A 15404-nucleotide genomic window follows, 5' to 3' on the forward strand; every position below is an offset into this window, starting at 1 on the left:
TCCCAATCTTGAATATTATATATTATACTTGGGCCTAAACTCCCTTTTATAATATAGTAGAAAATAGAATATATATGATATATGATATATGATATGAGATGATATGATTTATTTTCAGTTTCTGTTTATGAGATTTGAATGATAAATATTTCAAAAAATGTCTTCCCCTTTTTTTTTAGTCAGACATGAAAATAAAATTTATCTTCTTTTTAAAACTTCATAAAAATAAATCTGTCTTATAAACAAAAGAAAATTTATCTTCTTTTTAAAATTTCATAAAAATAAATCTGTCTTATTGTTTATAATTACTTTCAATTTGTGTTTTACTCCCTCTATTCATTTCTACTTGTCACAATTTGATTTGGCACATCCATTAAAAAAATAATTATTCGTATAGATATTTTACCAAACTATTCTTTATTAACTGATGTCTTGAAAAATAAGTATTTAATGTTGAGAGTCAAATATGAAAAAATAATTATTGTCCTTTTTTGATATGTCAAAAGTGATAAGTAAAAATAAAAATTTATTTTAAGAATAAATGACAAGCAAAATTGAACCGGAGGATAATAATTACATAGATATAATTGATAGGGGTCATATATAAAGGATCTATCCGTAACTAAGTAGTAGTATAGGGGTATTTTTGTCTAATTAACCCTAAATGAAAAAATAAAAAGACATGTAATGAGGTGTTAGGCGGTTAAATACGAAAAGGCATGTAACGAATTTTTCCTGGGACAGACAGAATTCAAACATAGAAATTACATTTACTCACTCCCTCACGCAGGCCGCAGCGGTGCATCCCTCTTCACTCTTCGTTTTCTTCACGGCTTCTAGGGTTCCAGGCTTCTATTTTGTTGATAAACTCCGATCTCTGTTTCTGTTTCAGAGTTGCATTGACAGATAATCACCTGAAAAGGCGAATTTTGAGTGTTTCATCATGACTTTGAAGAAATTGAAGAAGGTTTCATGGGCTACTGGACCTGATTTTTGTCAGGTATAAACAGAATTTCTTCATTGAGTGATGTTTATTTTTATTCTATTTTTATTCATTATAAGTTATACGACTATGGATCAATTTCAGGTTGGTCTATGTTTCTAGTATGTGTGTCTCTGCACACAGATGAATTTGCTTGCAGAATTCTATGATTTTCTTTTGTTAGTTTGAATTGGGGAAAAAATGATGCTAACTAGTTTGGATCCTCTGTTATGAATGAGTCGATGGAATCTAGAAAAAAGTGGAAAGGGAAATTCAGGATTTCGATACTATCAAAAGACAAGGACAAAACTCAAAAGAGTTAAAAAAAAGGATTTTGATGAAATTTGAAACATACCGGGAAAGAGGCAATGGCCTTTGAGATAACTATTTGAGACTTTGAATCCCTATAGACAAAAGAAACTTTGGGTGACCTATTGGTTGAAAGAGTACTTATCATGTCCTAAATCTATGTGACTAGCATTCAACACACTAATTGACAAGAGCGAACCAAACCCGTATGATGCACCCCAATCGCATTTGAACCAACCGCGAAAACCATTTGAAATTTTTTATACATTCTCAAATTAATCATGAAGTGTTCTCAAATTTAAAATTATACATGATAATTTCATGAGAAAAATAAATGTGGTTTTCCATGTATGTCATGTACACTTCTATTATTACGACCCAACACAACTATCGATCTATGGAGTCTCTATATGATAATTGAATAGGGACAATTTCTGACTAAAGAAAAAAGAAGAACATATACTAGCTAACACAGAATAAAAGTGGTGCCTCAACATATATCTCAGGAAAAGAGTAACCTTAGCCTTGTCCACTCATCAATTGCCACGCCTCATCCTTAAATATGGAAAATAGAGGGGCCCTTAAAGAGGGTTGAGTACACCATCACAATACTCAAATAAGTATTATTGACTAAGGTTTACTAAAAGTTGGGACAACTACTAGTGATATTACCCCGTAAAGAGGTGGAACTAATCAAGACCGATTGAAAAGGAGGCTCGACTCACAGAGAGAGCGGTGGATGTAATTCTAAGAGCCTTATGAGAATGAATGCCACAAAGAAACACAACGAAGTGTCAACCAACTTTGTTAGGAAATCAATGCAAGTATTATTTGACATAGAACAAAATGCATTAAATATCAAATAATAATTTGTTTTACATTTGAGATGGAGGATCTAGTGTAAATTTGTTTCAACTCAACCTTACATACTTTCAATTCCATTCACAAGATAATTTAAATAAAATCATTAAATCCCATTTCAATTGAATTGAATCATAAGAATCACTTTCGGCCGCCTAGATCTAAACGTATTCAAATCTTTTGTACCTTTATTGGGGAGTAATATACTAATACCAACACAATATCCAAGGCCAAATAGGTGATCAACTTTTTGACAAATATCATAGAACCTACTTGCTCATGTTCAAGTCATCTCCGCATGGTGTTGCACGAATCGACTCAACCCTATTAGGTAGAGTCTAGGTATATGCCCGACAAGTGTAGTTTCAAGATGACAATCAAAATTTATCTGAAGCCAATCTAAATAAACATAATTAACTTCTATAATATTTAAATATGTCAAAAACAAATTTATGGCCTAGTAGCTACTTATAGTAAATCATGGAGTTCAGAACCAATCCAACTCATTTTGATAGAATCAAATGTAAATTTTTTTCCTCAAGTTATCAAAGCATATGTCAAATGAAGATTTAATACTTAAAATATTTAACAAGGGTTATTTCAAATATTTGTCTCTCAGAGAGATGATATTTCTAAAGATTACTCAACTTTGGGAATATATATAGTAAAGTCATTGGATTTTGTTTTGTATCAATAAAATTACTCAACTTAGACCTTTGAGATATCATTATTCACTAAATAGTCTTTTTTTAATCCATATTCTAATCCCTCTTCAAAAGGTGGTTGTTGTTTTTTTCATTGAAACAGAACCCCTTTTATTATTGCATCAACGGAATACATTGTTTAAACATATCTTTCGCATCCTGGATGATCCAACTTGGGAAAAACTTCTCCCAAGAGATTTCCTTCAGCAAAGAGATGGAGTATCTAGCTAAACTATCAGTTATTTTGTTCACAAATCTAGAAATATATATAAATTCTACATGATTGAACATGCTTGAAAGCTTCCAAATGTCTTCACACAACACTTCAATCTCCCATGAAGTTGTTACTCGTTTCTGAATCATATCAACAACATTTTTAGTGTCTGATAAAATCTTCACTCTCTTTCATCCCTTACTGATAGCATATTCAAGAGCTTTCCCAATAGCAATTGCTTCAGCAGTCATGACTTTCCCAACAGATTGGATTGGGGATCCATGGGCATGAAGTAGGTTCCCAAGGCTATCCAAAGCCACAATACCGATACTTGCCCTTCCATCATCATTCTGCAATCCTACATCTGTAAATAATAAAATGTCATCTTGCAATTTTGTTAGTTTAATCACAGGATGATTTATAGAGGAACAAGAAGAAAAACTTTTTGTTAGTAACTCTTTATATTCCTCATACTCAAACAAATCTAGAAACAATATCTCTTGGTTCTAACCTTTCCTGATTAAACAACCAACTATTTGCCACATAATGTTAGTGCTCAAGTTTAACAAGTCAATAAATTCAGGAAAAGATTGGTAATTAAGAACAAGTCATACCACCAGATAGAAAAATCAGTAATATTTCCTATATCAGGCCAATTTATAGGACATTGCTTCCACACAAGTTGAGATCGAGGACATTTGAATAACATATGTTCTATATCTTCAGGTCCAAGACCACAAATCTTACAAGTCTCATCTACATTTTGTAGTCTTTTTGCTAAATTACTATGGACAGGTAAAGAGTTAAGTACACATTTTCTCAAAAAGTGTTTAAGCTTATTTTTAACTCCCAACTTCCACGGGAAGTCACAAAAACATTTTGGAAAAGAGTGACAACTCGTTTGAGCTTCCGAATTTTTCAATGTCTTACCGATCAAATCATTTGCGATGTAGTAACCTGACTTAACTTCATAGTTTCCTGTTTTTGTATGGTGTCATATTAACCTATCATTAGAACCTGCAATAGAAATTGGGATAGACAATATAACATTAACATCTTCAGCTTCAAACAATGGATTTAACTCTTGTATTTCCCATGAGTACATATTCTTATCAATTGAATCAGATACTACTAAACCTAAATTTCTATGCCCAGGGATGAAGCCATTATTATTTGGTATCCAAGGGTCAATCCAAACATTAATATTTTTCCCTTCTTAATCCTTTAGTCAAAAGATCTCTTCCCCACAAAATACTCTTCCATATCCAAGAACCAGAAGATGATGTTGAAGCTTTAAGAAAGGTTGAGTTTGGAAAATATTTGCTTTTAAGAACTTTTGCTATTAAAGAATCTGGTTGCGATAGAATTCGCCAAGCTTGCTTAGCTAATAGAGCCATATTAAAAGTTTTTAGATCTCTAAAGCCTAATCCTCCTATTGATTTAGAATCACATAATCTATCCCATTTCTCAAAATGCATCTTTCTTTTCTCCTTTGTTTGTCCCCACCAAAAATTTGAAAAGAGGGATGTAATTTCATTACACAGACCATCAGGGAGTGGGAAACAAGACAAAGCATATGTAGGGATCGCTGCTAGTACGGACTTAAGCATAATTTCTTTTCCCCCAGTACTTAAAAATTTGCCCTTCCATCCTTTTATTTTCGTCTTGACTCTTTCTGTTATAAACTCTAGCATCATTTTCTTGGAACGTCCCACAACAACCGGTAATAAGCCTAAATACATACCCATGTCATTTCTTTGTCGTTGTCCAAACAACGAGGATATCTCAACTTTCTCCTCCTCTCTCACATTTTTACTAAAACAGATAACTGATTTATCTAGATTAACCACTTGCCTAGAGCTTCGTTCATATTTCTTTAAGATATTGGCTACACAACTTGCATTTTGATTGTTAGCTGAACAAAATATAAATGAGTCATCAACAAAAAATAAATGAGTCACGCTCGGCCATGTCTATTCAACTTTAGCCCTTGGATTTCATTTTGTTCCTCTAATATGTTCAATAAGGTAGATAAACCTTCAGCACATATTAAAAATAAATATGGTGATAGTGGATTCCCTTGTCTTATCCCTCTGGTAGGTTTAACTGATCCAACTATCTCCTCATTTATATTAAAACTATAAGTAGGTGTAGAGATTTATTGCATAATCCATTTGACAAATCTTTTATGGAAACCCATACGTAAAAGCATTTCTTGTAAATAAATCCATTCGACTCTGTCATAGGCTCTCGACATATCCAATTTCATAGCCATATATTTTTGCCTACCTCTGCGTTTATTTTTTAAAACCTGCATAAATTCATGAGTTAAAATAACATTGTCAGTTATTTGTCTATGACCAATGAAAGCCACTTGAGTAGGGGATATCACATTAGTTAGAACAAATTTCATTCTTGCAACTAGAATTTTTGCAATAATCTTGTACAAGGTAGAACATAAACTTATAGGTCTAAGCTACGAAACTAAGGTGGGGCTTTTAACTTTGGGCACTAGAGTGATTAAAGTATGGTTCCATGTAGGAAGTAGATATCCTGTACTAAAGAAACTTTTAACAGATTTCCTTTGATAAGATATTCCGATACGTTTGAAAAAATAAAAGAGTCATAACATCAACACCTGGTGCTTCAAGATGATGCATCGCAAACACCGCATTCTTTATTTCCTCATCATCAACTTCCTTAATTAAACTATGATTTATAGAATCACTCACAGTCACTTTAACATGATTCAAAATACAGTCCAAGTGTGTCGGGTTAGATGTAGAGAATAAATTGTTATAATATTGCTCAACTTCTTGGATTATATCAGTTTGGTCTACCACCCACCTCCCACCTGATTAACAAGAAATTCCCAGCTCTCCTCTTAGCAATGATCTGTCTAGGGATACTTTCTAAACTGCAGATTCTGTAATAAGACCTTATTCATGAAGAATAACAGGAGAGCAAAACGCCAATGGCGCGCAAAGCGCATGCAGTACGGGCACGGAGAAAAAGAAGTGTGGAGGAGAAGCAACTGAGCTCATTCCCTTCACTTCCTGGGCCCAAAGCAGTGCAGTCTTTCCTGGCCAAATCAAGGATTTGGGGATTCTTGCTACGCTACAACACTATAGAATTCCACTTTTATTAGTAATATATATGAATATAAAGATAGATCCATTGATTGAGACAAAATGATTCTCTCAATACAGCTTCACTTCGTCAAGCCTGGGTAAATAGCGTCTTGAAGTGAAGCGAAGGCATTATTGAAGGAAATAAATGACGGGTTGGCGGTTGACTGAACCATCCTTCACCTAACGGAGGAGAGTAAAACTGATTCATAGCACGAGTTAAGTCATCCGCGAACAGATACCCAAAGTCTAAGGTGATCTTTGCCAGAACAAGACCCACGATAACTTTTCCAATATGGAATAAAAGGATTTCTACTCTAATATGGAATAAAAGGATTTCTAGTCTGGAAACCTTTTATCATATTTCTAATTCTTCTTTGCAAGGTTCCATGTGAAAGTATGAAATATTTTTATCCCATTCAAGCAACCATAAAGCTTTAGACTTCTGTTTCCAAAAGGTTTCTTCATCGTTATAGGCTTTGCTTAGTTCCCTTTTCAGTAACCTTAATTTACTCCAGTCAAAATTACTAGTGTTGTTCCTAAGGGCTGTAATCTTTCCCTTATTGGCAATAATTCTCTTTCTTGCATTACCATGACCCCCCTCCCCCCCGCCGCCAAGCCACCAAAGATCTACGATAATGTGTGATTTTAAAGCTAACTTGAGATTGCTCAAAGCCATTACAATCATACGACCAAGCTTTTGAAATAATATTCTAAACTCCTTCACGCTCAATCCACCTTCTATCAAAGTAAAACCGTTTTTTCTTCCTAATTGGATCCATATCAAAAGACAACATCAAGGAAGAATGATCCGATGCCTCAGTTTCAATATGTTGCACATTCTCATTCTCGAATTTAATTCTCCAATTAGGAGAGACTAAGACACGATCTAGCCTTTCCTGGATTATACCATCATTTTCCATGTAACACCACCATGCCCAAGATTTTCCTTTATGACCTAAGTCAATTGCACCTCCATATAAAATTCTTAAAGTCTCTAAAGGTCCAAGTATCTCTACTTCTTCCTCCTTGTTTTTCCGATCCATCAATAATATCATTAAAGTCACCAGCTATGACCCACAAAACACCTCAATCTATGCATTTTTAACTAATTCTTGCATCTGATATCTACGAGTGACTCTAACTATACTTAGATACACCAATATTAGCAATCAGCTAAGCCATCTTGTATCAAAGTTGTGATATAAAAGGAGAAGAATGTGATTCACATACCTGGATAGTGTCATTCCAAAATAAAGCTAGACCTCCTGATAATCCCATCGGCTCCACAGTTACAGCGTGCACCATATTTACTTGTCTTTGTACCCTCTTAACCGTGCTTTCTCTATTTTTTGTTTCACTTAAGAAAATTATACTTGGAGAGTGAAGACGCATTGTATCCTTCAAAAAGGGAACTGTCAAGGATCCCACCAGGCCTCAACAATTTCACACCATAACCCTCATTGTGAAAAGGGAAGCCATTTAGGGTTGGCCTCTCGCTCCGCCATGATTTTATTCTTTTTTGTTGCTATATCAATACTCAAAGAATTATCATTCTTTCATTTATCCCCTGTAGCTTGTATTCCTTCCTCTATAATAACAAGCTCACCACAATTTTCGTTAACAATCTTTAATTTTGTGTCCTTATTTAAACTATCAGAAACACCAACTAGTCTAGCCCTCCGTTTCCAGTTTATCCTTTTTTTCCCTTCATTCTAATTGTCATTCCGTAGTTGCTTAAACTTATTATTTTCATTACAATGTTCAAATGCTAACGACTGAGATAAGCAGCGTCAAAAGCAAAAGTACATACCTGATCTTTTGTTCCAGCTTGTATGGTATTGATTCCTTTATGGCCTTCGATTTGATTAGCGATTATGATACCCTGGTTAATGTTTTTTGTTAGATCTTTTGTATTCATCTGGGCAGCATCTTCATTTTCGTTTGTTGTGGCGTCATATGTATTCTTATCAAGTGGTAGTTTTGAGCACTTATCCTCCTCCCCCAATCCAATATCCAAAATTTGGGTTTTATTAGCAACAGAAGTTCCCCCTTCTGATTCATAAGTTGCTACTCCATAGGCTGCAATTGGTTTGATTTTTTTCTGTGCAAGGAATCCTCGTCAGTTCCCTTAAGACCTACAGTTTCTTTGCATTCATTTTGACAATAATTTATAGGCATTATCTTTCTTTATACCTATATGTGTATTAGTCAAGTCAACTCCTTCTTGTATGTGTATCAAGCTTTTTCCGGTTCCTACATCTCTTTTCCCCTCAATCAATTTGGAATTTTTATTTTTCATCAGATTATGCCCTTCGGTACTATGCACTATTTTATGTCTTTGATAATCTGCGGAAGCCACACGATTCTCTGCATTTAGCCATGCCCCAAATTGATCATTTTTTAGTGTGTCTGATAGTATATCTTTGGCTCTTTGGACACAAGTTTTCTCATTGAGTCCTAGTATACCGCAATAGAAACAAACACAAGGAAGATTCTCATATCGTAGTTCAACCCATGTAGTGTCCCCTCTTAATTTGATTAATTTACCTTTAGGCAGTGGCTTGGAGATATTCATCGTGACCTTAAGTCTCCTATATCGTCCCTCCTTGCTCCCATTTCCAGGGATTACAACATCAATAGTTCCTCCCAACGCTTGCCCTATTTTGCGCCCAACGTCCCCTGACATCCGGTGTAAGGGGACGTTCCAAACTTGAACCCACATATTACATTCATTAAACACTACGGAATCACTTTTCAATCGTAGTTCCCAAGGATGAACATTAAGGAGGTATCTATCATATAACCATGGTGTACCCAATCTTATATTGTCCATACTTTCCTTATCCTTAAAACTAAACTAAAAAAAATTATATCCTATTTCCTTTATTTTCAATCCTACTGGGTTTCCCAAGCCAAAGGTATAGTGTTCTTGATTCCTTGACAGTTAACCTTTTTATCCGATATCACTTTACCAAAAAGACTTACCTCACACTCCTTCAAGCTTGACTGGATGTCTGGAATTTCAATAGATAAACCTCATTTTCTTCCTCCGTTAGAATAAATTGATGTAGCCGTTCGGTAATCTCTTCTGTCATCTTCCAAATTGTAGGGTTTACTCTCCAATTGGAGTTTGTTGAAACGCTGATGTAACCCAGTAAAGCCACAAAGGAAAACTCTTGATAATTTTAGATTGATTTGAGATTTTGCAGATTTTGGTAGCTAATCTTCAAAAGAAAAGAACCTCCCCTAAAGAGGAAGAAACTCTCACAGTATAGACCGGAAAGAGGAAAACCCTCAGTCGGTGATGAGGGAGCTTAAACCACCTATGTTGGAATATAGTGGTTGTTGAATGCATCTGATTTTCTAATTGAGCTATCGAGGCACCTAAATGCTTGAGTTACATTTATGATGTTAGTGTATATTTCATTTCCCAAGGAGATATTCTAAGTGTGTAGTATCAAGGACATGTCAAATTGACATGCTTTCAATTTTACTTATCAAGAACATTGATATGCTTTAGTTTTTTTCCAAATTTCTCCTTAAAGAGTTTGTATAATTTACCACTCAACAGGTAAAACATTATCGAAAAGAGGATTGCCCATCAAAAGTTGGCAGCAGATCTCAACAGCATACTCAGTTAAAGCAGACGCATCAAAGCATTGATAGATCATCATCTGAAAAAAGATATTGCTTGAAGAAGTCTAAAGAGAGACTTTCTTCCAAATCTTTGGCTATATGGAAATGCCCTCCCAAGGTAATCTAAGTTTAGATGATTGGAGTTGCCTTTATTTGAATAGTTTATGTACACATTGTCACAATAACCCCATTTATTGTTGTTACTTGTAGTTCCATTTGAACGAGAAATGGCTAGTGGTTGCTGGTGAAGAAAGTAAAGAAACCAGTAAGCAGGAGGATAGGAAAAGGAGGGTGATTGAGGCGGTTTTCCCTAATCGGTCTGCAATTCCTCCAAAGTAAGTAATTTTTGGATTAATATTTCTTGTGCTTATAGCTTTCATTGTCTTAATTTACTTTGGTTTTAATCTGTTATTTTTCTTATTTAATTTCCATACAATCCGTACAACTTGTCTGACCTGGAACAAAGTTATGATGATGACTAAACTCCAGTAATCTGAACCACTCCTATAGAAGAAGAAGAAGTATATGTAGAAGTTCCAGCCCAAACCATCTGCTACAAATCGCCAGATGCATGTCTACCTAACAGTACATCATCTGTCAAGATAGTTACTTCTCAAAAGCTACCTGATAATGGAAAATCGCTTCCAAAGTCTTTGTCAACCTTTCCAAATCCCAGAAAACCTCCGAGAAACTCTTTTTTTTCTAAAAAGACCCCTTTTAATGTGCAATCTACTCCACTATATCATTCAAGATATCAAAATCTAACGGGATCTGAGCAAAGCCAAGTTTCTCCTAAACTACCTGTTAGTTACAACTCTGTTCCCCAGTATAGGCCTACATTTAAAAATATCGGCACTCAGACTGAAACTTTTCCAGACCAACCAGCTAATGAAAACCATGAGCCCAAGTATCGAACAACATATGAAAACCAGAATATTCCCCAGCTCAAGTCTCAAGTTTCTGGAATGGCACTTGCTAAGCACAACCCTATCACCGAATCTCCATCCACGCGTGATTTGACAGTTGACGTAGCCACAGCTGTAGCTGCTCTTGCAAAAAGTCAAGAGCAGGGTAGTCGGATCGATACCAACTTATTGGTTAGGCTTCTCCTCAACCCAGAAGAAATACCAAAGTTGATGAATGAACGTGGCATGAATACCAATGTTGCAACTGCTGCTGCAGTAGCTGTTTCTCTCAATACTGCCATGTCTAGGCCAGTGGATCTACTGGTTCCCTTGACCAGGACAAAACCGGACAAGGTAATTAACAAGCCCATTAATGAATGCCAAGCTCCCCATGCAGGATCTGGACAAAGTTTTGGGCCAAAGCCAATGGCAAAATCTGTGCCTTTGATAATGACTAAGCCTGAAACATCTGTGAAAAGTGATTTGGTTAATGAACAAGGGACCCCTCCTCAGGTAGAAACTGCAAACATTAGAGAGAGTAAGTCACTAACCTACTTCTCTTCAGACCTTGATCTGGAAAATATTAAGAAACTGATTAGCAAATATGGAGTACCTGACAATGCAGGAGGAAAGCCATTAGTTAATTTTGAGTTGGTTTCTAGATATGGTCCTACCAGCTTGCAGCCTAATCTGTCTCTTTCACCAAATGTTGGCCATACATCCCCTTCCTCCTCGATGACTAGTCATAGCCCTCTTCACAAGGATATCATCAATTACTACAAGTCCCTGATCAAGCAACGTGGAGAAAAAAGTGAGCCTATGGTTGATGAAAGCTTACAAAATACGAATCCTCATGGTACTACACGGGGGACAGATTTGTTAAAAAACCAAAAACCAATTCCGCACAGCTTGACACCCTGTGTTTTCTTTAATAAACCTAAGGGATGCCATAATGGTTCCTATTATCGCTTCTTGCATGATATATCTGGTAAAAAGAGGTCTGGGGGGAGATCGAAAGGTCGGGATTCGAAGAGAATGAAGTAAAGTGGAGAACATTAACATGACATGACTCAAAGAGGTTTTTTTTTATATACAGAAAACTAGTGAGAAAGGCAGTTGCACAACTGTTTAAACAAAAGCACTCTGTTTTGCCTTTCCCTTGAGGGAAATTTTGATACGCAGACTTTTAAAACTTTAGAATTTATCTGAAAAACTTGGAAGGAGTTTTCCTTTGAAACTTTGAACTTGGATGAAGCATTGTTTTGCCTTGACAATATTTCTATTCCGACAAGTTTTTTTTGAAATCATTGTTTGCTTTCCTAATTGCAATTGCAATATGGTATAGGCTATAACCCTCCCCCACTTTAAAAACGAAAACATAAAAGTGATGTACTGTTGATATCAACAATAAATTTAAGATGATAATTTGATTTATAATATGATTCAGTGGGAATTAATAGGTATGGAAGCATTTGACAGAACAAATTAAGTGTATTAAATTCTTTGAAGGCAGTGAAAATTGTACTAGAGAATAACAACAATAATGAGATGATTACATACCTGTATAAGTGAGAAATGTTACTAATAATGACTTGCCACAATTTCCTACAAACTCTGAATTCCAGAAACTTAAGACTTGAGCTGGGGAATATTCTGGTTTTCGCATATTGTTCCATACTTGGGTTCATGGTTTTCATTAGCTGGTTGGTCTGGAAAAATTTCAGTCTGAGTGCCGATATTTTTTAATGTAGGCATATACTGGGGAACAGAGCTGTAACTAACGGGTACTTTAGGAGAAACTTGGGTTTGCTCAGATCCCTTCAAATTTTGAATACTTATATGGCAACTTGATGCCCCTTTTCTGGAGAAATAAAGAAGTCGGATCACTGATAAGGTCACCGACAAAACTAGTAAATAGCTCACCGCAATATGCAAGAACTGCAGTTGATTCAGATCTGCAAAGTCGCTTGGCCATCATACTTAATGGCAACGGCGGATCTAGGGTATCGGGTTAGGGTTTTCGAGAACAATTTAAGTACGCATTGCCAAGTCGGTGGATCTCGGGTATCGAGTAAGGGTTTTTGGGAACAGTTTAAGTATGAATGGCGAAGTCAGCGGATCTAGGATATTGGCTAAGGGTTTTTGGGAACAATTTAAACATAAAGGCCAAGCCGGCGGATCTAGGTTACCGGGTTAGGGTTTTCGGTAACAGTTTAAGCATGGCGGCCAAACTTGGGGATCTAGGCTATCGAGTTAGTTTTTTTTTTTTTTTTTTTTTATGACAAGGAAAACCAGGGGCCACTGTAAGGTAAAATCTCGCTTCTATGTAATAACTCACAAAATCACACAATTTAAACATGAAGACCAAGCCGGCGGATCTAGGCTACCGGAATCAAACGAAGGTCGAAAGACCGTTCGATTCATTAAGGGGAATAGCGGCGCCCTTGCCCAGCGATTTTTCTGGACCTAGCAGCAGACGGGCAGGCCATGCCTGAATTCAGACCGGACCAGACTCTTCTTTGTTTGAGCTGCTCCCAGGCACGCAGGTCGAAGATCTTACTTGTCCTGGACAAGTATGTAGAGATCTTCGTGGGACCGTGGAGGGAGTCTCAATCGATATTTTCTAGGATTCCTTATCACGCCACACATGGAGATCTTTCCATTGATAGATCAGAGGGTCCTCCCTTGAACAAATTCTTAAAGGTTAGGTTACTACCTGCTTCTATGGAAGAGGTTTACTTTGTACCGCCCGGAGGTCATATAGATCGGAATCCAGAGCGATAAGAACGAGGTTAGGGTTTTCGGGTACAATTTAAGCATGGCGGCCAAGCCTGCAAATCTAGGCTATTGGGTTAGGTTTAGGTTTTTTGTTTTTTTTATGACAAGGAAAATTCGCCGCTGTAAGGTAAAATCCCGCTCCTATGTAACAACTCACAAATCACACAGAAAAGGTAACATGCATTAGGCAAGCCGAGATTAGGGTTTTCGGGAATGATTTTTGCACAAACTTTACATTTTTATTGAGAAATCTATCAAATATATATAAAAATTATTTATTGAGAATCTACTAACAAACCAATCAATTGATCCGGTTATAGGGAAGGAACTCACTTAAACTTAGCTTGCCTTTTTGTAAAGACTAAAGAGGTTTGTTTCCCCTGGATACATACTTAAAGGTATTTTTCATTTTTATTTGAAATTATTGAAAATCATAAATTCAAGTTTTGAATTCGTCTTATCTAGCGAAAAGCAAAGTTTCAACCGAACATTTGGGACGTTAAAGATTTGACAAATTATAAGCTATGGATTTGTAACAGGGTTTGACAGAATTGCTACTTCATAAAACCTGGGGAAAATGCATAAGTACCCCCCAGCCTATGCCCAAAATCCCTGAGACACACCTAACCTTTACTAAGGTCCTATTACCCCCCCTAAACTTATTTTTTTGTTAATTTTTCACCACTTTTCGGCCTACGTGGCTGAGTCCGTGACTTCACCTATGTTAGGCGCTTGGGTGCAATTTTTAGACAGCACTGACCAATAAAAATTGGCCATGTGTTAAAATAAACTTGAAAAAAATAAGTATTAACTCAATTGTCTTCTTGTTTATTATTGTTCTTCATGTTTGGAAAAAAAAACCTCCATTATCATAAGTAAAATTGTTCCTCTCTTCGAAAAGCTAACAAAATAAAATCAAGAAAAAACTAACCTTTGAACTCAACCACGATTCTTGATGACTTAGAAGTAGGGGTGTACATAGGTCGGTTTGGTTTGGTTTTTCATTAAAAAAAACCTAAACCAATTATGTCGGTTTATTAAATCTAAATGCCAAATCAAACCACGCAAAGTCGGTTTTTTTTGTTTCAGTTTTAGTCGGTTCTTTCGGGGTTTTTTTGGTTTTTTGGTTTTTTACAACTTAACGGTGTTTGAAAAAGAGATCAAATATATTTTCACCTACCTGTGTGATAAGCTAAACTTAAGAAACGTTAAATGAATAGAAATTTTCATAAAGACGGTAAAATTCACATGAGTACAAAATATATTTTTTTGAAATATCAACGTTCATTATGTTAAATTAATAAGATTAAAGGATACAGTCAAACTGAATACAAAACGAAATATTTACAAAGTAAATTGTTAACTTCAAATTTGAAAACTATAACAATATAATTGTAACTTCGGATCTTAATACAAAATAAAATATTTACAAATTTTGCAAGCCCAAATTTAAAATAAAATATATAAAACATTGAAAAACTATAAACTAGCTAAAATATATTAACAAAGTTATAATATTTTTTATGTATATATAAAATAAAATTATATATATAATATTTACAAAATTTTACAAGCCCAAATTTAAAATAAAATATATAAAACATTGAAAAACTATAAACTAGCTAAAATATATTAACAAAGTAGATTAATAAGTAATATTTTTTTATCTATAAATAAAATAAAATTATATATATAATATTTACAAAATTTTACAAGCCCAAAGTTGAAATAAAATATATAAACATTGAAAACTATAAACTAACTAAAAATATATTAACAAAGTAGATTATAAGTAATATTTTTTTATCTATAAATAAAATAAAATTATATATATAATATTTACAAAATTTTACAAGCCCAAATTTAAAATAAAATATATAAACA

The 15404-nt window shown here is 35.0% G+C and overlaps 1 protein-coding gene across 1 annotated transcript; it reads left to right on the top strand.

Annotated features, from left to right (window-relative positions):
• The first annotated feature begins 8974 nt into the window (after positions 1-8974).
• On the top strand, positions 8975-11786 carry LOC102598674 (zinc finger CCCH domain-containing protein 45-like). The gene is made up of 4 exons (XM_006340876.1): positions 8975-8989; positions 9773-9955; positions 10048-10172; positions 10424-11786. The coding sequence occupies exons 1-4, from the start codon at positions 8975-8977 to the stop codon at positions 11784-11786; spliced, it is 1686 nt and encodes a 561-aa protein (XP_006340938.1).
• The last annotated feature ends 3618 nt before the right edge of the window (positions 11787-15404 follow it).

This window comes from Solanum tuberosum, unplaced genomic scaffold, assembly GCF_000226075.1.
Source record: "Solanum tuberosum cultivar DM 1-3 516 R44 unplaced genomic scaffold, SolTub_3.0 scf00020, whole genome shotgun sequence".
Lineage (NCBI taxonomy): Eukaryota > Viridiplantae > Streptophyta > Magnoliopsida > Solanales > Solanaceae > Solanum > Solanum tuberosum.